We start from the raw sequence: 19,837 nt of genomic DNA, 5'->3' as shown, positions 1-19,837 counted from the left end.
GCAAAGGGCACATCGTGTTTGCGCACTCACTGGACATTCAGTGTGCTCAGTGTAATCTCATTTTAATGATTTCCAGGTTTATTTCAGGCAGCTCTCTGGGAAAGCACATTTTTCAACACAATATAAATTGGACGATGAAGATATGTGCACCAGGCATCCGGCACAGAATGGATGATAATTTTTTTAAACTCTCTATTTTGCATTGAGGTATACCCAATTAACAATGTTGTGATAGTTTCGGGTGGACAGCAAAGGAGCTCAGCCATACACATGACGTCAAAGTGTCAGTTGCTCAGTCGTGTCTGGCTCTTTGCGACCCCATGGACTGTAGCCTGCCAGGCTCCTCTGCCCATGGAATTCTGCAGGCAAGAATACTGGAGTGGGTTGCCATTTCTTCTCCAGGGAATCTTCTTGACTCAGGGATCGAGCCTGGGTTTCCTGCATTGCAGGCAGATTCTTTACTGTCTGAGCCATCAGGGACAAATATGTATTCATTCTCTTTCAAACTCCTCTCCCATCCAAGCTGCCACATAAAAATGAGCAGAGTTCCCTGTGCTAAACAGTAGGACCTTGCTGCTTATTAGTATGGAAAATAATTTTAACAAGGTGAGCTGTAGTGATAGTTTATCTCCATCGGATTCCAAGCAAAGGAAATGGGCTCAGACGTAGCAGGATTATTAAGTTGCTTTGACTGATCACCATGAGGGCCTCTTTAGATTTTCTCTGATGCGTTCCTAAATTCTTTTCTGTATCTGTGTTTAAAAGTTCTTTCTCATTCATACTTCCTCATTCCTTTGCATTTCTGTTCAATTATTCATTTCTGAATTGTCCTTGACAGAGGTTTCTCTAACTGTATGGGTCTTTCCAAAGATACAGATTTTGTACTTATTTACCAAGTCTAGAATCTTATAGTCAATTCCTCTTTTATGTCTATCGATGTTTTCCTTTTGCTTCTCTCATACTTCACCAGCTTCTTGAATTTAGTATTTAGCCCATTCATTTTCATGCTTTTCTGCTCAATAATAAGAGCTTAAGGCCATCAATTTTCTTCTGAGTATTACTTTGTCCACATCATTTAAGTTTTGATATGTTGTTTCCTCTTAATCAATATTTCTTAATAGTTTTAGAATTAGGAATTATTTAGAAATTCCAAATGGCTTGATTTTTTTACCCTTTTATTATTAATTTCTAATCATTTCATAACAGAGAATGTGCCCAGTATAATTTCTTGTTCTGTAATTTACTGACAGAATAAATTAAACCAGCCTTATGGTCTGGTTGCCACAGTTTGCTCAGGCTACTCTAACAAAAATACCATAGACTGGGTGGTTTCTAAATAATAGAAATGTAATTCTCACAGTTCTGGAGGCTGGAGGTCTGAAATCAGGGTACCAGTATGGTTGGGTTCTGGTGAAGGCCCTCTTCTGGGCTGTAGACTGTAGGTTTTTCATCGTATCCCCATGGAGGGCAGCAGAGATTGGAAGCAAGTGCTCTTGTGACTCCTGTAAGTAAACTAATCCCATTCATGAGGGTACAACCCTCATGTGTGTGTGTGTGTGTGTGTGTGTGAATTCCTCAGTCATGTCAGACTCTTTGCAACCCCACAGACTGTAGCCTGCCAGGCTTCTCTGTCCATGGGATTTGCCAGGCAAGAATACTGGAGTGGATTGCCTTCTCCAGACAACCCTCATGACCTCATTTAATTCTAATCAGAGGCACCACCTCCATATACCATCACATAGATGGGTAAGATTTCAACATATGAACTTCAGTTGGACACATTCAGTCTACAGCACTGGTATTTGACTAATCTTAATAAATGATAGTCACACACCCTTACATAGTAATAGGCAGTATTCTAAATGCTTTATCTGTATTAACTCATTAAATCCTTACAACTCATTAAATCCGTACAATCCTATTTTACAGATGAGAAAACTGAAGTTCAAGGATTTCGTCCAAGTAATTTTTCCAAAGCTAGTACATGGCAGAAGTAAAACATAAACACAATGAGTTTGGCTGCTAAACCCATGACCTTATCATAAGATGGTAAATGTTTCAAAAACATTTGAAAAAAGAAAATAAGATTTTTTTTCTCCATATGGCATTTTAACATTTTGAAAATACTTTTTGCCAAACACTTTAGCAATTATCCATTATAAATCTCTTTGCTATGAAATGATGTAGAGATCATAAGGCTGAATTGGCAAATTAATTAAAAATAAGTCTCTTGATGCTACTAGTTACATTTTTTCCACTCCCAAATGTGACTTGCAGGCAATCATAGAAAATGACTTGGATCATTTATAAATAAGGGTGAAGATTTTCATCAGACCATCCAGATATCAGAAAATTCAGGAAGCAGAGGGTACCTGAAAGCGGAAGGAGTCACTCTGGGCTGGGACCCCTGAGTGCCTGTACCACACGATGCCTTCGTTGATATCTTGCTGGGTGAAGGTGCTGGTGGGAGTTGCTGTCCTCCCATCAGGCAGGTGCTGCCCTCCATCTGCAGGGCTGTCTGCAGGCATATTAACCAGAAGGACCACCTCCCCTAGGAAAAGCACATAGTTAGTGAGGACCCTGGGAAAGGGAAAAGTCAATCAGAACTCTCATCTCCTTCTCTATCACTTTTTTAAACAGAAAAGATATGGTACATTTCTTTATTTTTATTTAAGGTGAAGGAAAAGACATAAACACAGAACTCAGTAGATGTCATCAAAACCACCTTTAGACAAAAAATACTCAGTCTTTCAGTTAAAAGAGCTAAAAGCCATTCAAAGGCAATTCATGTATGAAGTTACTGACTTGTATCTATTAAAATTATATAAGAAGACTCTAATAGCCGTGAACATTGCAAATACTGGGCATTGAATAGATTCATTTCTACCCCACAACTTTCTATGAACAGAAAATGTTTTCTAACCAGGAAACTTTTGGTGTAAACAAAAGGGGAAACTAGGAAAAGATCAGGAAGAGTTCTATACAATGAAAATAATAATAGCTAATACTGGAATGCATATGACAGGTTCTGCATGAAGCACATCGCATAGTGGTTCAAACCCAGCTCCACCACGTAGAGCTGGGTGAGCTTACTTATGTTCTAAAGTCTCTGTCCCTCATTGGTGAAAACAGAATGATAGTACATACTTCACAGGTGCTTAAAAAGAATGTTGGTTATCCTTATCACTGTGTTACTGAATCCTCCTGAAGATGCTATTATCATCTGCATTTTAAAGACAAAGTAATTTGTGCTCAGAAAAGTTCAAGAATTTGTTTGAGGTCAGGCAGATCTGAAGTGGAAGAGCTGGGATTTGAATCCGCAGCTCATTTTCCTAGTCATGAAACTCTGTTACCCATCATTATTTTATGTTCACAGACCAACATTTACCTTGATAAATAACTGATCATGTTTTTTCCTCCTTCACTCTCTAAACTTTATTAGAATTGAGGTAATGAAATCTACATCTAAACACCACCACCACCACCACCACCAATCTGTTTCTATTGTTTGTTCTTCACCTGGAGCTACTATTTTCTTAAAGTGAGATTGCAAATTCAGAGGTGTTATAGAAACAATCAAAATTTCACAAGGAGAATGTTCCTTCAAGGGAAGGCCAAGGAGAAGAATGGATGAGGTTTAGGAGGGAGGGGACGTGGGTGTGTACCTAAGGCTGATTGTTGTTGATGTTTGACAGAAAACAACAAAATTCTGTAAAGCAAGGATCCTTCAATTAAAAAATAATAAAAAAACAGAAGTCACATTCTTGTGAAAATGAATCTAACAGTAAATCTGAAAGAAGCCTCTCTACCACTCTGATATGAAGAGGGAGAGAAGAGTGTGTATGTGTGTGTGTGTGTGTGTGTGTTTGTGTGTGTGTGTGTGTATGAGAGAGAGAAACAGAAAGAAAGAAACTGTACATATCTTTTAAATGTTATGTAGAAAAAAAACCAGATCTTAGTGCACGAGACATATTGGGCGATTAACAGTACACTTTGATTACCCTAGAGAAATTAGTTTTCTTTCTCAAAGCAAATACTGATTCTAATATTAACATGCACTAAATTCAAGTTGAAAATGAACATAATATCCCGGATAGTGATGAAATACTGAAGTAATAGAAAAACATCAATATTCTTATTAAAATAATCATGTGTAGAATCAACTCACTCTGTTTCTTTCTTGGACTGTTTCTCATTTGTACCTAAGTCACAAATTCCATTACCCATCTCTTGCTGGTTCAACTTCTGTTCATAAGACCTTGTTAATAAACATGCTTTCCCAGGATGTGGACTGCTTACGAATGTGGGTAGTTGCAAAATATTCTGAGAGGAGATGTCCACAATGAAAATATGGAGAGTAGAAAAATATCTAAAAATCAGTTTCCTAGATATTCTGCTTTATAACAGGAAAGCTAATTAAGCAGGGTTTTCTTAACAAGTCCTAATGAAATAAACCTATTTTCCAGATTAAAAAAAACCCATTGCTCTACTATGCAGATTAACAAGAATCATAAGATATTGACTAATCCCATTAATTTCAACTCAGTAAACAGTCAGTGAGCACCTTCTAGTTGCTAACTACTGTGGTCAGCCCTTTGGGATGGGGGACTCAAAGATCAGCAGGATGCAGTTCCTGCCTCTGGAGATCAGCCCCAGAAGCAACTGGGAGCCACTGTGAGAGTTTCAGTAGGTTAACGGGAAGAACTAATTTTTAGTAGAACACAGAATGTATGTGAAAGTTCTGTGAAAGAGGCTGGATTTTAATTTAGAGAACCAATAACAACAGTAGCTAATATTTATGTGGACTGCTGCTGCTGCTGCTAAGTCGCTTCAGTCGTGTCCAACTCTGTGCGACCCCACAGACGGCAGCCCACCAAGCTCCACTGTCCCTGGGATTCTCCAGGCAAGAACATTGGAGTGGGCTGCCATTTCCTTCTCCAATGCATGAAAGTGAAAAGTGAAAGTGAAGTCACTGAGTCGTGTCCAACTCTCAGCGACCCCATGGACTGCAGCCTACCAGGCTCCTCCGTCCATGGGATTTTCCAGGCAAAAGTACTGGAGTGGGGTGCCATTGCCTTCTTTGACCAATTACAAAGTTGCTGGAAAAACTCAGATGAAATAAACTCAAGTAACAGAGGTAAGATCGGAAAGACATAAACAGATACTAGAATCATTAAAGAAGTGGAAGCAACAGAACTTAACAAGTGTGTCTGTAAAGGGTAAGAAAGAGAGAGGAATCAGATAATAACCTATTAGGTTGGGTGATGAGTAAGGAAGCGAGCCCACTAATGGGATAAGCTGGTAGAAGAGAAGATGAGGAATTCAGCACTGGGTATGTGGAATCCAAGGTCTCTTTGTGATAAGCCCACAAGTAGACAGGGAGAAATACCAATATTTTGTGGGGTTCACTCCTTCTAGGTGAGAGCTTTTGCATTGTAACTCGTCTCTGCTTTTATCATTGTATAACAAAATATAAGATGATTCTTTAAATATATGAAAATCCAGGTTTAAAAAACAGTCCAGGCTTAAAAAACAGAAAACAATATCTACTAGTGTTTTCCTTGATATTGAAGTCAATATTTTAACCAAGAATCTTGAAGGGAAAAGGTAATAGGTTTTAAGAATTAGAATCTCATTGGAATCACAATGAATTACTTTGGGGTTGAGATAATTTGCATTGAAGTTTCCTTACACGATCTAAATAACTTAGAGTCGGCAATGTAAGTCAGATTCTCCCTCAAATGATACTCAAGTTACTTCAATAAAACCATCTCATTTAATTTACTCTCAAATCTGCTAAAGGTACACATATCAATCAACTTGCCTAAACTTACATTTGAAAAAAGTGGTGAGTCTGAACGTAGGTCCTTTATGCATATACTACATAAGCAATTTACTTTGGACTCAGTTACACAGTCAGGTCTTCACCAAAGCCTAAAGCTCAACTGGAACATTCCAATGTGATGAGGGAGTGCATAGTAGCTAGGGTGGCACTGGAGTAAGGGCTCCATAATTCACAAAACCAGGACAGATGGATGTAAGTAGATTTGTGTTAAGTGGGCTTCTGGTTCCCACCACCTTTTTTGCTCTTGAATGGTTCCTAAGGGTAATGTGATTTGATTATTACCAGTGGGGAACTCTGAACACACAGAAATAGGATTATGTTCCTAGGAAGAAGTTAATTAAGAGAGTTATGGAAGAAAAGGGTCAAAATCTAGTCTGTATGGCATTTATCAAGCTGAAATGGCTCAAAAAGCACCTCATTGAGCATAGACTATTGGGATGGGATACCTTTAAGAAATTTAACTTCTTGATTGTTTTTATGATCAAGATAAAGGTAAAGAATTTAATACATCAAATGAGTCAAAGATTTTTAGAGCTGAAAAGACTTACACATTGTCTAGCTTAAAATCAGTGTGTGAAATATGGCAAAGTTGAAAAAGGTCTGTGAACTAATTAGTAGCATTGTAGTAGTGCTGATTTACTGGTTTTGATTATTGTTCTATGGTGGTGGTGGTGGTGGTGGTTTAATTGCTTCATCATGTCCAACTTTTTGCCACCCCATAGACTGAAGCCTGCCAGGCTCCTCTGTCCCTGGGATTTTCCAGGTAAGAATACTGGAATAGGTTGCCATTTCCATCTCCAGGGGATCTTCCCCACCCAGGATTGAACCTGGGTCTCCTGCCTTGCAGGCAGATTCTTTACCAAGTGAGCCACCAGGGAAGCCCATTGTTCTATGGTTATATAAGATGTTAATATTGGGGAAAGCAGTTAAAGCATATTCAAGGGCTTTTTTGCACTATTTTTGCAACTTTTCAGTAAGTCTAAAATTATTTTTAAGTAAAAATTTAAAAAATTATCTAGTTTCATCTTTCAAAGAAATGTATGGCTCAAGGGGGTCTACTTGCTCTCCTCAAGATTATACATCCATAATAAACTACAGTCCAGCTAGACTGATTGTTCTATAATTTTGTCAATTATTGATTAGATTATGACTTTCAATGCCTTTGTGGACTCTAAAGTTATTCTTAAACAATACTGAGTTAATTTTCTCTTCACCAGAGAAAATACATAATTTTAAGAATCTGATAACCTGAGGGAAAATGAATTATTATTTCTCTACTATTTATCACACCAAGCAATTTTAATGACTACAATTTTCATTTTCAAGTAATTACTATTTCTTTAAAAAAATCTGCCTGTTTGTTGTTTTTATTTTTTAATGGCATTTTATCTCCTTACAGTTTCAATTCCTTCTTCTGTGTTTTTAAATCTTTTAAAATATGCTTATTTCATAGTTTTTGTAAGCTAGTTCCTTCATTTGAAATTCTTTGGGTTTTAATCTTCTTGTTTGTTTTGGTTATGGTACTACAGATTATTTCCTCATATGTTCTGTAATTTTGAATTCTGAGCTAATCTTCAGTGGTTTTATCTGTGAGAATCTGTGTGGTCTGGAGTTAAGAGTGGGCATTCCACAGTAGTTTCTACTTTTTTCTGCAAGGGACTCAAGAAGTATCATTGGCCTGAGATCAATTTTCACATTACTGCCTCAGCTTTGGGTTTCTCAGACAATGCAAATGGTATAAGAGAACTTTGGGTCTTCAGGAGAAACAGGTCTGAAGTTCTGAATTCTTAGTAGGCATTTTTTGTTCTACTCTGAGCCCTGGGAAACACTGGTAGTTTCTTTGCCATCTATCTGTGCTGGTGAGCTTCTTGCCTTAATTCCAGCTTTCTGTATCTGCATGGGGATTAAATCCCAAGACCCCCATGTTATTGAGACATACACAACCCGTCTCAGAGAAGACATGCCATCAGCTCCTGCCCAGGTTTGCAGTTCCTTCTCTGTTTCTTGCACCTGGAGATTCTTCTGTATCCTTGAGGGATCAGCTATGAGTGCCTTTTAGTTCTTCATCTCTTTTACCCATCATTTCTAGGTGATAATGGTAGGTTATCACTCTACTATCTGTCTGGAAGTGGAAGTAACGATGGAAAACTTGAGATATGCTTTTATGTAAAGACTTTTTTTAAAAAATAGAAAGTCACAAGAAGAAAACAGGTGAGGGGAAATTTCCTAGCGTCCAGTGATTAGGACTTGGCGTTTTCACTGCTGGGGCCAGGGTTCAGTTCCTGGATGGGGAACTTTCACAAGCCAGGTGGCAAAAAAAAAAAAAAAAAAAAGCAGTGATGGACACAAGGTAGAGTTTAAGAGCCTGAACTTTGACATTAAACTGACGTAATGCTAGCCAGGTGACTTTTAACAAGTTATGCTCTCTGAAAAATGGATTTGTTTATTTAAAAAAAATTTTTAACATCTTGTAATGCTTTTAATTACTTCCCTGGTGGCTCAGATGGTAAAGCGTCTGCCTACAATGTGGGAGATCCAGGTTCAAACCCTGGGTTGGGAAGATCTATTAAAACAGGTGTTTTAAACATATATCTTTCTTCACATATATCATTATTTTGTAGGACAGATGCCTAGAAGGAGATTATTATTCAAATTATCAGTGAGTTTGATACAAAGTGCTAATTTGTACGGTAGTAAAGTCTGGATTAATTTAGCTCCCACCATCTGTGAAGAAAGAGACTCAGTTTTTCATATTCCCACTGTGCTCTATCCTTACCCTCAAGTGCACTGGCTCTAAAGGGAAGTTGTTTTAAAACTTACATTTTAGGTTTAAATATACTATGTTTCCATCACTTAGCATACTACCTAGTACCTGATATGAACATAGTGTGATTGTGCTCTTTGATTATTCTTTCTTTCAAGGGGATGTGTTTGAAAGACAAGTTCATTGGAAATGCAACCTGGCTGTGTGGCATCACACAGAAGCGAGTCTAAGACTGCTGAAAGCAATGATGAAATCATGACAAAGGAAAAAAAAAAAAGTTACCAAATTGGGGGTGGTCCTGTGTGATTTTGTAGATGATTTCTGAGGCACTGGCACCTGGAGCTTCTGCCTGTAAGATTCTGTTAGTAATCTGCAGCATCCCGCCTTCTGGAACCCATACCATTGAATTAGCCACAAGCCGAAGACCTCGATCATTCTAGAACAAAGAGAGAGTACAGCATTAGGTTCCCTGGTTCGTATCCAGGTGCCCCCTTAGTGATTTTGGCTTGCCTGGTGGCTCAGTGGTAAAGAATTCGCCTGCCAATGCAGGACATGAGGGTTCGATCCCTGGGTCAGGAGAAGGAATGGAGAAGGAAATGGCAACCCAGTTCAATATTCCTGCCTGGAAAATCCAATGGACAGAGAAGCCTGGCAGGCCACCGTCCATGCAGTCACAAAAGAGTTGGCCGCAACTGAACAACAACAACAAAAAATAAGGTATCAGTCTTTAAAGATATAAGTTATTAGGTCCTACTCCTGCTAAATGTTGTCTAAAAAGAGAGATTCATAGCTTTAGAGTCACACTGTGAACAATATGTATATGTGTAGATATATACACGTGTTAAGTATATAGGTAGGTAGGTATATATGCTGCTTTTTTCTTCTAATTTCTCATGAGCAAATAACTTGTATCATTTAGAAAGACGAAGTCTCCCCATTTCTTTATTTCATTTGTCCATCTAACTTCCATCCTCCCCATCCACCTATATTCAACAACTATTCATTAAGCCTCTATTATATGCCAGATATTTTGCTGGAGGACTGAGGTATATAAGGCTGGCTGAAATAAGACCTCAGTTTCAGAACCTACAGTCTAGTTGGGCAGACAGACATATAAGTAGTTAGGCTGCATCACAAGTGAGGCTTCAGCAGGGCACTAGGAGAGAATAAAGGAGACAGGAGATACCTCTTTGGGGAAGGAATGTTCAGGAAGGCTTTCCTATGGAAATGCCACTTAATTCTTGAATGACCGAAAAAGGCTTTTTCTAAGTGAATAAGAGAAATAGACTCTAGGAAGAGGGCCTAGCCTAAGCGAAGATATTAGCCAATGCAATGTGTGCTTAATAAACTATCCAAGTGTCCAGACAAGAAGAATCTAGGGAGCCAGGGGAAGTGAAAGTCGCTACGTTGTGTTTGACTCTTTGTGACCCCACTGACTGTAGCCTGTCAGGCTCCTCTATCCATGGAATTCTCCAGGCAAGAATACTGGAGTGGGTTGCTATTTCTTCCTCCAGGGGATCTTCCTGACCCAGGGATCAGACCCGGGTCTGCTGCACTGCAGGCAGATTCTTTACCATCTGAGCTACCAGGGAAGCCTGAGCCAGGGGAGGGGATGAATAAAAAGTGAACTTAATGTTGGCTAGGAGAAGGTAGAAGCTGCACTAAAAGTCTCACTTTAGCTTGTAGGCACTGTAAAGTCAACATGAATCAACAGGGAAGGAAAAGGATGATCAGGTCTGGGTTTTAGAGAACCTCCAACAGCAAGAGACGGTAGGGACTAGGGCTGGGATGAATCTGGGGCTGCAGAAACCATTTAACCAGTTCTTGTAACGGCTTAGGTGAGAGAAGACAAAGGTGATTGCGGTGGGAATGAATAGTGTTTTTAATTTCTATCTCCTATACTTTAAAAAAAGAGCAACAGATTCCGGAAACACTGCAGAGGCCAAACTGATGGGCCTGGATGACTGATGGAAAGTGAAGCCCTTAGAAGCAGCAGTAGGGAACAGCTGACTGGTAGAAATCACCTCGTTAGTGCTCCGGAGAAGGCAACCATTCTAATTGCTAAAGCTAATGTCATTAAAAAGTGCTGCCACTCCTGATTTGCAGGCGCACACCTCTTCCAAAGCTTCCTAATTGACATTTTCCACAGGATGGGATTAGTGAGACAGCCTGTGTTCTGGTTTCATTTTTCCTACTTTCACAATCTGATATTTCAAAATAGGGCATTTCAGAAGGGATGTTATTTTAAATGATTGCTATTTCAAATATGCCAATAAATAGGACAGAGCAAACAGCATGCCCAGGAGGAGAATATTCGGAACAGAAGACAAGTATTCCTTTGCTGTCACTTGAATGAGAGCATTTGCCCCTCTCAGGACGTGGCCACAGCCATTTTTACCACAATCACTGAGAAACTGAGTCAGTGCCCAGGAGAATGTGGTTGCTATTGCCAACACACCTTCTACGTGATTGGTAATCAAGGGCAAAATCACACTGGATTTTCACAATTCAGATGGCATATTATTTATGAAAACATCAAGACACTCCAAAAACTTGGCATGTCACCTACCAGAATTCTGGGGGAAAGGGACCTATTAACTGTGTGTGTGTTAGTTGCTCAGTCATGTCTGACTCTTTGCAACCCCATGGGCTGTAGCCCGCCAAGCTCCTCTGTCCATGGGATTCTCCAGGCAAGAATACTGGAGTGGGTTTACATTTCCTTCTCCACTATTAACTCTAGCAGAGTTTTATATAACATAATAATGACTTGAACCCAGGAATATTAATTGCCAGAAATCTTTCTAATAGCAGCAGCCTCATCACACTTGTGTGATGGAGATCAGTCACATATCAACCACAATTTTATTGGACTGATGAGTAGTGTGGTTTTTCACATTCCAAATAAGTAAATAAGCACTGTGCCCTGAATGCATATCCCCAGATCTGTCTTCTACTGCATTTCTATATTGACTACACTTTATCAATTCAATTCTTTGTAACTCCTGTCTCAGTGTCAATTTTTAAGAAACAGTTCTTTTTGCAACTCAGTGTTCAGAAACCAGCACCATCTGGAAGCCTCTTACAATTTCAGTCTCTCAGGCCCCATCCCAGACCTTCTGAAGTAGAATCTTCATTTGAATTTTTTAGTAGTTTTATTGAAGTATATTTGACAAAGAAAAACTGTACGGCAATGGCACCCCACTCCAGTACTCTTGCCTGGAAAACCCCATGGATGGAGGAGCCTGGTAGGCTGCAGTCCATGGGGTCATGAAGAGTCGGACACGACTGAGTGACTTCACTTTCACTTTTCACTTTCATGCATTGGAGAAGGAAATGGCGACCCACTCCAGTGTTCTTGCCTGGAGAATCCCAGGGACGCGGGAGCCTGGTGGGCTGCCGTCTATGGGGTCGCACAGAGTCAGACATGACTGAAGCGACTTAGCAGCAGCAGCAAAATATATAACTTCCCTGGTGACTCAAAAGTAAAGAATCTACCTGCAATGCAGAAGACCTGGGTTCAGTCTCTGGGTTGAGAAGATCCCCTGGAGGAGGGCATGGCAACCCACACCAGTATTCTTGCCTGGAAAATCCCATGGACAGAAGAGCTTGGCAGCCTATATAGTTCATGGGGCCACAAAGAGTCAGACACAATTGAGCAACTAACACTTACTTACTTAAGGTATATAACATGATGTTTGTTGTATGTATAAATTGTGAAATGATGAACACAATCAAGCTAATTAAGCCTTCCACCACCTCACAGAGTTATAGATTTTTGTGTATGATAAAAACACTGAAGATCAACTCTCTTAGCAAGTATACAATACAGAATCCTTAAGTATAATCACCATGCGATACATTAGATCTGCAGAATTATTCATCACTTGTGACAGAATCTTTCTACTCTTTGACCAACATCTCCTGGTTTCCCCCACTCGTAGCAGCCATCATTTCACACTGTTTTTATGAGTTCGAATTCTTTAGATTACAAATGTGAAGTAGTGCAGTCTATGTGGGCTTCCCTGTGGCTCGGCTGGTAAAGAATCTGCCTGCAATGGGAGAGACCTGGGTTTGATCCCTGGGTTGAGATGATTGCTTGGAGAAGGGAAAGGCTACCCACTCTAGTATTTTGGCCTGGAGAATTCCATGGACTGTATATTCCATGGGGTTGCAAAGAGTTGGACACGAATGACCAACTTTCACTTTCAGCTTATTCTATAAGCTCGTGTCTGCAGTCACAAATGACAACCTTTTTTTTTATTTTAAAGGCTGAGTAACATTCCATTGTATATACAACCACATTTCCTTTATCCATTCATCCACACTTAGGTTGTTTTTATATCTTGGCTGTTGTAAATAGTCCTGCAATAAACATGGGAGTGCAGATATCTCTTTGAGACACTGACTTCATTTCCTTTGGACATATATCCAGACATGGGATTGCTGGATTATACAGTAATTCTATTTTTAACTTTTTAAGGAACATCCATACTGTTTTCCACAGCAGCTGTACCAACTTAGAATTCCACCAACAGTGTATAAAGGTTTCCCTTTTCTCCTTACCTTCACCAATACTTGTTATTTGTGTCTTTTTGAGAACAGCCTTCTAACAGATGTAAGATGATAGCTCATTGTGGTTTTGATTTGTCTTTTCCTAATTAGTGATTTTGAGCCCCTTTTCATGCATCTGTTGGCCATTTGTATGTCTTCTCTGAAAAACGTCTATGTACCTTCTTAGCTCCTTTTTAAATCTCTATTTTTTTAGCTATTGAGTTGAGTTCCTTGTATATTTTAGATATTAACCCCTTATTGGATAGATGTTTTCAAAATTTTCTCCCATTCTTTACTTTGCCTTTTCATTTTGTTGATGGTTTCCTTTGGGCACAGCATTTTAGTCCCACTTATGTTTTAATAAAATCCCCAGGAGATATGGAATCATGCTGAAGTGTGAGAAGTCTGACCCAAGGACAGAGATCACAATGGGTTTAGAATGCTTCTCCCAAACTCCACAGACAAGCCGTTAAGAATATTTACATTTATAACAGAGTAATACATATGCCTCTGTTTTGGAACTGTTTGTTGACAGTACTTAAGAAGAAATGGACAACCATCCAAGGAAAAGAAGTATAGTTCTTCCCATTTATTATGATGAAGATGATTTTGTCAATTGCTTTCTTTTGGGGGAGGGTCCAGGGAAGATTCAAAAAGAGAAGAATAGAAGTCTGTGCACCATCTTTTTCTACAGCTAACATGTCCTAAACAAATCTGAACCTACTTTCCCCAGTGGTTCTGACATTTTGCAATTTCTGTATCTCCTTATATAGGCACACCTTGGAGATACTGTGGATTTGGTTCCAGACCACTGCAATAAAGCAAATATCGCAATAAATTGAGTCACACAATTTTTTTGGTTTCCCAGTACATATAAAAATTATGATGTACCTTATGGGGCTTCCCTGGTGCCTCAGATGCTAAAGAATATGCCTGCAATGCAGGAGACTTAGGTTCGATGCCTGAGTTAGGGAGATTCCCCCTGGAGAAGGAAATGGTAACTCACTCCAGTATTCTTGCCTGGAGAATTCCATGGACACAGGAGCCTGGCAGGCTATGGTCCATGGGGTCGCAAAGAGTTGGGCGTGACTGAGCAACTAACACTTTCACTTTACATGATACTGCTGCTGCTAAGTCACTTCAGTCATGTCCGACTCTGTGCGACCCCAGAGACGGCAGCCCACCAGGCTCCCCCGTCCCTGGGATTCTCCAGGCAAGAACACTGGAGTGGGTTGCCATTTCCTTCTCCAATGCATAAAAGTGAAAAGTGAAAGTGAAGTCACTCAGTCGTGTCTGACCCTCAGTGAATCCATGGATCACAGCCTTCCAGACTCCTCAGTCCGTGGGATTTTCCAGGCAAGAGTCCTGGAGTGGGGTGCCATTGCCTTCTCCTTACATTATACTATAGTCCATTAAGTGTCTTTAAAAAACCAATGTACATACCTTAATTAAAATTTATTGCAAAAAATGCTAACCATCATCTGAGCCTTTAGCATGTCATAATCTTTAATAGTAACACCCCAAATCACTGATTACCATTAACAAATATAATAATACTAATTTAAAAGCTTGAAATATTGCAAAAATTACCAAACCATGTTACAAAGACATGAAGTGAGCAAATGCTGTTGGAAAAATGGCCCTGACAGACTTGCTCAATACAGAGTTGCTACAAATCTTCAATTCGTAAAAAACACAGTATTTGCAAAGCACAATAAAATGAAGTATGCGTATAGGGTTTTTTTTTTTTTAATGTACACATATCCTTCTAAGTTCAAGAAATTAGCCATAATTTCAGCTGAAGAATCTTCTGCCTAGTGATGTTTTATATATTCTTCAGGGTACCACATTAGAAGGAAATGAAATTTCAACAAAGGATATGGAGGCATAATTAAAATAGTGATTTAAATTAAATAGTTCTAATTAATTTCATAAAACAACAGGCATACAGAAATGCTGGTAATAAAATTTAGCTATTATATGCTGTATCACAAACAAAGATTTTAATTTTGTAAACCAGAAGTAAAGGCGCATGACTTTATCATTTGGAGGAAAAATCCCGCAAACAAAATGTAAACTCCCTTCCTCCCCAGTGAAAGATTGGAATATAAATGATGAGCTTCACTATGATGGTGTACCCCAACCCAACTTTATTCAATAGAAAATGTCTACAATTGGATATAACAGCAACCCTCACATATTATTTATTCTATAAGAAATAATTTGTAATGGCTCATTTATACCATGGCTTTTAAAATTTAATCTTGGAAGTCATAGTGGATTTTAGGGAAGGATTATGTGAGGTGACACCTATAAGGTGAAACACAGATGCTATCTACCAGAATGAAAACCAACAAAAAGATAATTGCACTGTTCTGTGTTTGCCAGTGTGTGTATATGCCTCAGAAACTGCAGCTTTGGATCAAGAGTACAAAATCATTGTTCCATGTGGATTTCAACTGCTTTATAAATGAACAAACAAATACATAAATATTTTGTAATTGACAAACACTTTTTGAGAGTGTACTTTGAGTGATGTACCTTACAAGATACTAAATCGAACTAGCTCAACAAGTCCAAAACAGGTGAAAACCTGATATGTGGTGAGGCTTTATTTATTTATGAGGCAGGAAGACTCTTTTTCAGGGAAATAAACATCTTCATGCCATTGATATTTATAACTCTCACCAACACCCTTGTAATCAAATTGTGTCCCTGTAAGACAACCCATGGGAGGACAGGTTTTAAGAAAATTGAGGGAAAGCACATGAGCCTTACCAAGGCCAAACAGCCAGAGAAGGCTTTCAGCAATAGAATTTTCCATCCAGGTCATAGCATGACACTTGGGGGTTTTTAACATCAAAGCATTACCCAGTTGCAGAAAACTGCTCAGACAACAACAAATGAGGTCAGAAAGATCATCAGATTTATTGCCAAAGTAGAAAAAGAGGCATGATTTTCAGAGATGCTTTAATTAATGAAAAAGAAGGTAATTCCTTGAAAGCCCAGCAGTGGAGAGAAATCTGCCAATAACCAAGGCTTCTCCCTGCCCACATTTTAGCCCTTATTAGACCCCGATTGCTTTAGAATTGTATCTCCACAGGCTTGAGTTTGGTAATCCGCCCAATTAATGAAAGCCTATTCAGTAGAGCATTCTTTATTACCTTTTAATCTTTTTGAATTCTTTGCCTCCTTCCCCCAACAGAACATGTTTCAACATCTGTCTTGGGCCTGTTTTCTCCTCAGCAACTCAGTATAAGCCTGGAGGGTAGCAGTCAAGTTTACTCACTGCCAGGCCAAGGATAAAATCATAAATTTGGGGAAAGTAACATAGAATCTGGTAAATAAGAGTGGAACCGACAGCTCTTAGCCACAGTTTCAGATGGGCCATTCCAGCATCAGCAGAAGAGCCCAGTAGGCTGATGAATCTGATGCAAGGAATGTACTCAAAGGCAGGAATATGGGCACCAGCCTACCTCCAGTTGATGCCTCCACCCATCTCTCTCCATCCAACAGAAACATACTAAGCTTCCACAATGTGTTTGGCTCAGGGCTCCAATACTGAAACAGTTCCTGCTCTCATAAAGCTTCCTTTTTCCATCCCTCCTTCCCTTTCCATCTATCTTACTAGATTAAGTTTTATGTTGAACAACACTGGGATTAATTTGTACGTTCATTCACTAGGAATTAGACCTAAAATCCTTGGTCATTCTATTTAAGCCACCAGCTATACATCGGCCAGTAACTGTCCTCACCCCAAATTTAATACACAGGTAGCCTCGGGGTAAGGACTCTGATGCTCTCTTCAGAAATGGCTAGCAGAACAAAATCAATCATGGCTGACTATGTACCTATTGGACGCCATTAGCAGTTAAGGCAATTTTTTCTTCTCGGGCTTGAGTAGACTTATGATTATCAATAGCTTCACTCACTTCAAGCCCAGACTGCTTGGATAGGACACTGAGAAACTGACTAAATTATTGTCTCCATTCTGTCCATTAAGGGGATAAGAATACATATGACCAAAAACACTGGGGAAAAAATGAGCTAGAATGTAAAAAAGCCATATGGTTAAGTGTGAAGAGACAGAACATGCTTGATTTGAAATCTCAGATCCATCACTAAGTAACTTTTGGAGAAATAAACATTTTTAAACCTCTTTAAATGCTTTTAAACCTCCTTTATTTCAGTTTCCCCTTTTGGAAAATTAAAGATAATAATTCGACAAATTCCCTATAATGATCTTGAAGATCAAAAAAGTAATTCACATCAAGCATTACTGCCCAATGAAAGATAAAACAAACAAAAATTCCTTCCACCAATAGTAGAATATCCTTTAGAGGTAATAAGATTACATAGCCTCTATTTTAACCTTCTTCACTTGGATATTGTAAAGATAAGCAGAATAGATGTCAGAAAAAGCACTCTGAATTCCTAAAAGAAGATACAGTCTACATTTGTAAAATATTTTCAGGATGAGACTGACATGTTTATTAGTCATACATTCTAATGGCTGCCAGGGCTCTGGTAACTGGTTTCACTTTTCTAATTCATTGGCTTAGAAGCCATTAGCTCACCTGATGGACAGGTAAGCACAGCACTACAGGAGATGGAGGCATGGAAGGGGGATGGGGGAAGGACAGTCACATGACCCCCAGCTTGTAAGCAGTGTAAGAATTCTCAAGTTCTATGCTTAAGCATAATTTATAAATTAGAATTCTGTTTTTCTTTGTCATGCTTTGGTATTCAAAACATCTAAAATCCTAGAAACACCCTTCAGTCATGGGCCATGATGGTGCAACACACTGTACTCAGCTCCAAACATGGAGATTGAAACCTCAATAGGAAAGGTGGCTGCTAGGGTTGCACTGAAATCCTGTAACAATCTTAAAGAAACCAAGAAGGAAGGACAGAAAACTTTCTGTGTCTGTCTAGACTTCACCTCTTCAGAAGTAAGCCTCATCTCCCAGGGCAATTGCAAGAGGGTGATAATTAGGATTAGCTTCAAGGTGGCTATCTGCCAACTCGATCTCATCATCAGCCTTCGCCTCCTCCCACCCATCTCATCCCACCATCACTGTTTTCAACAGCTGAAAATAATGAGACCAGAGACTAAGAAACCATCTGGCAAACCATATTAGATTCAGCTCTTCACCTTCACGGGGATCAGTTGCAAATTGCAAGTGATCGCTGGTGAGAAAGTGACAAGTGATTTCTAAACTGTCCTCAGCACATCAATCTCTCTAGCTAATCATCAGTGACACTTCAATAGGTGCTGATATTTGGAATGAGAAGTTATAAAAAAATTATAAGTCTCCCAACCTGCCATCATAGGAAAGAGTCATTCTTGCTTTTACAGAGAAAAGAGCTTCGAGTGAAATATCATCAAGGAATAACACGGCTTTGAAAATATTTTTCGATTAGCATGGGCTAGCCCATTTGTATTTCCCTAAATGTGGTGGCCATCCTATGAGCAGTATCCAAAACCTTTTATGTTGTACATGGATGAAATTGTATAAAATGGCTATGTATTAATTTTAATAAGTTGGAAAAAAAATTGAATTCTACATTAAGTCCAGGATTTCACAAGTGCTATTTATTAGGAAGAAGTCATGATTTTAAAAAAGTAAGTTGAATCACTAATCATTAGAGAAATATAAAGCAAAACTACAATGAAGTATCACCTGATACTGGTCAGAATGGCCATAAGTAAAAAAATCTACAAACAATAAATGCTGGAGAGGGTGTGGAGAAAAGGGAACCTCCCTACATTGTTGGTGGGAATGTAAATTGGTGCAACCACTATGGAAAGCAGTATGGAGGTTCCTTAAAAAACTAAATACAGAACTACGACATGATCCAGCAATCTCACTACTGGGCATGTACCCTGAGAAAACCACAATTAGAGAAGATACATGCACTCCAGTGTTCACTGCAGCACTATTTACAATAGCTAAGACATGGAAGCAACCTAAATGCCCATCAACAGAAGAATGGATAAAGAAGATATGGTATGTGCACCATTGTGTACACGTGGTATATATACACAGTGGGATAGTACTCAACCATAAAAAAGAATGAAACGATGCTATTTATGGACCTGAGGGATGGACATGAATGGACCTGACCTAGAGATTGTCATACTGAGTAAAGTAAGTCAGACAGAGAAAGAGAAATATATGAGATCACTTATATGAGGAATCTTAAAAAACGGTACAAATGAACTCATGTACAAAACAGAAACAGACTCACAGATGTAGAAAACAAACTTATGGTTACAAAGGGGAAAGGTGGGGGGTATAAATTAGGAGATTAGAATTGAGATATACACACTGCTGTATATAAAACAGATAACTAACATGGACTTGTTGCATAGCACCAGGAACTCTACTCAATACTCTGTAATGATCTACATGGGGAAGAATTTAACAAAGAATTGAATATATGTATATGTATAACTGATTCATTTTGCTGTACACCTAAAACTAACACAGTATAAATCTATACTCCATAAAAATTAGTTTTTAAAAAAGTGGTGGTCATGGTGCTTTAGTCACTAAGTCATGTCTGACTCTTGAGATCCCATGGACTGTAGCCTGCCAAGCTCTTCTGTCCATGGGACTCTTCAGGCAAGAATACTGGGGTGAGTTGCCATTTCCTTCTCCATTTAAAAAAGT

At 39.0% G+C, this 19,837-nt stretch overlaps 1 protein-coding gene and 1 long non-coding RNA gene across 3 annotated transcripts in view; one reads left to right on the top strand and one right to left on the bottom strand.

Moving 5' to 3' along the window:
* The window catches only part of LOC132345533 (uncharacterized), a 29,893-nt gene extending 27,659 nt beyond the window's left edge, over positions 1-2,234 (top strand). For both annotated transcript variants that reach the window (XR_009494933.1, XR_009494932.1), the window contains exon 3: positions 1,930-2,234. This is a non-coding gene — a long non-coding RNA (uncharacterized lncRNA). The remainder of the gene's footprint in view (positions 1-1,929) is intronic.
* Positions 1-19,837, bottom strand: part of FRAS1 (Fraser extracellular matrix complex subunit 1) — a 534,366-nt gene that overhangs the window by 141,575 nt on the left and 372,954 nt on the right. Inside the window, 2 exon segments of the mRNA XM_059887796.1 lie at positions 2,373-2,551; positions 8,892-9,045. Of these exon segments, the coding sequence (XP_059743779.1) occupies positions 2,373-2,551; positions 8,892-9,045 (333 nt within the window).

Source organism: Bos taurus, chromosome 6 (genome assembly GCF_002263795.3).
Source record: "Bos taurus isolate L1 Dominette 01449 registration number 42190680 breed Hereford chromosome 6, ARS-UCD2.0, whole genome shotgun sequence".
Lineage (NCBI taxonomy): Eukaryota > Metazoa > Chordata > Mammalia > Artiodactyla > Bovidae > Bos > Bos taurus.
The sequence above is the reverse complement of the archived record's forward strand: the minus strand, read 5'-3'. Positions and strand labels throughout refer to the sequence as shown.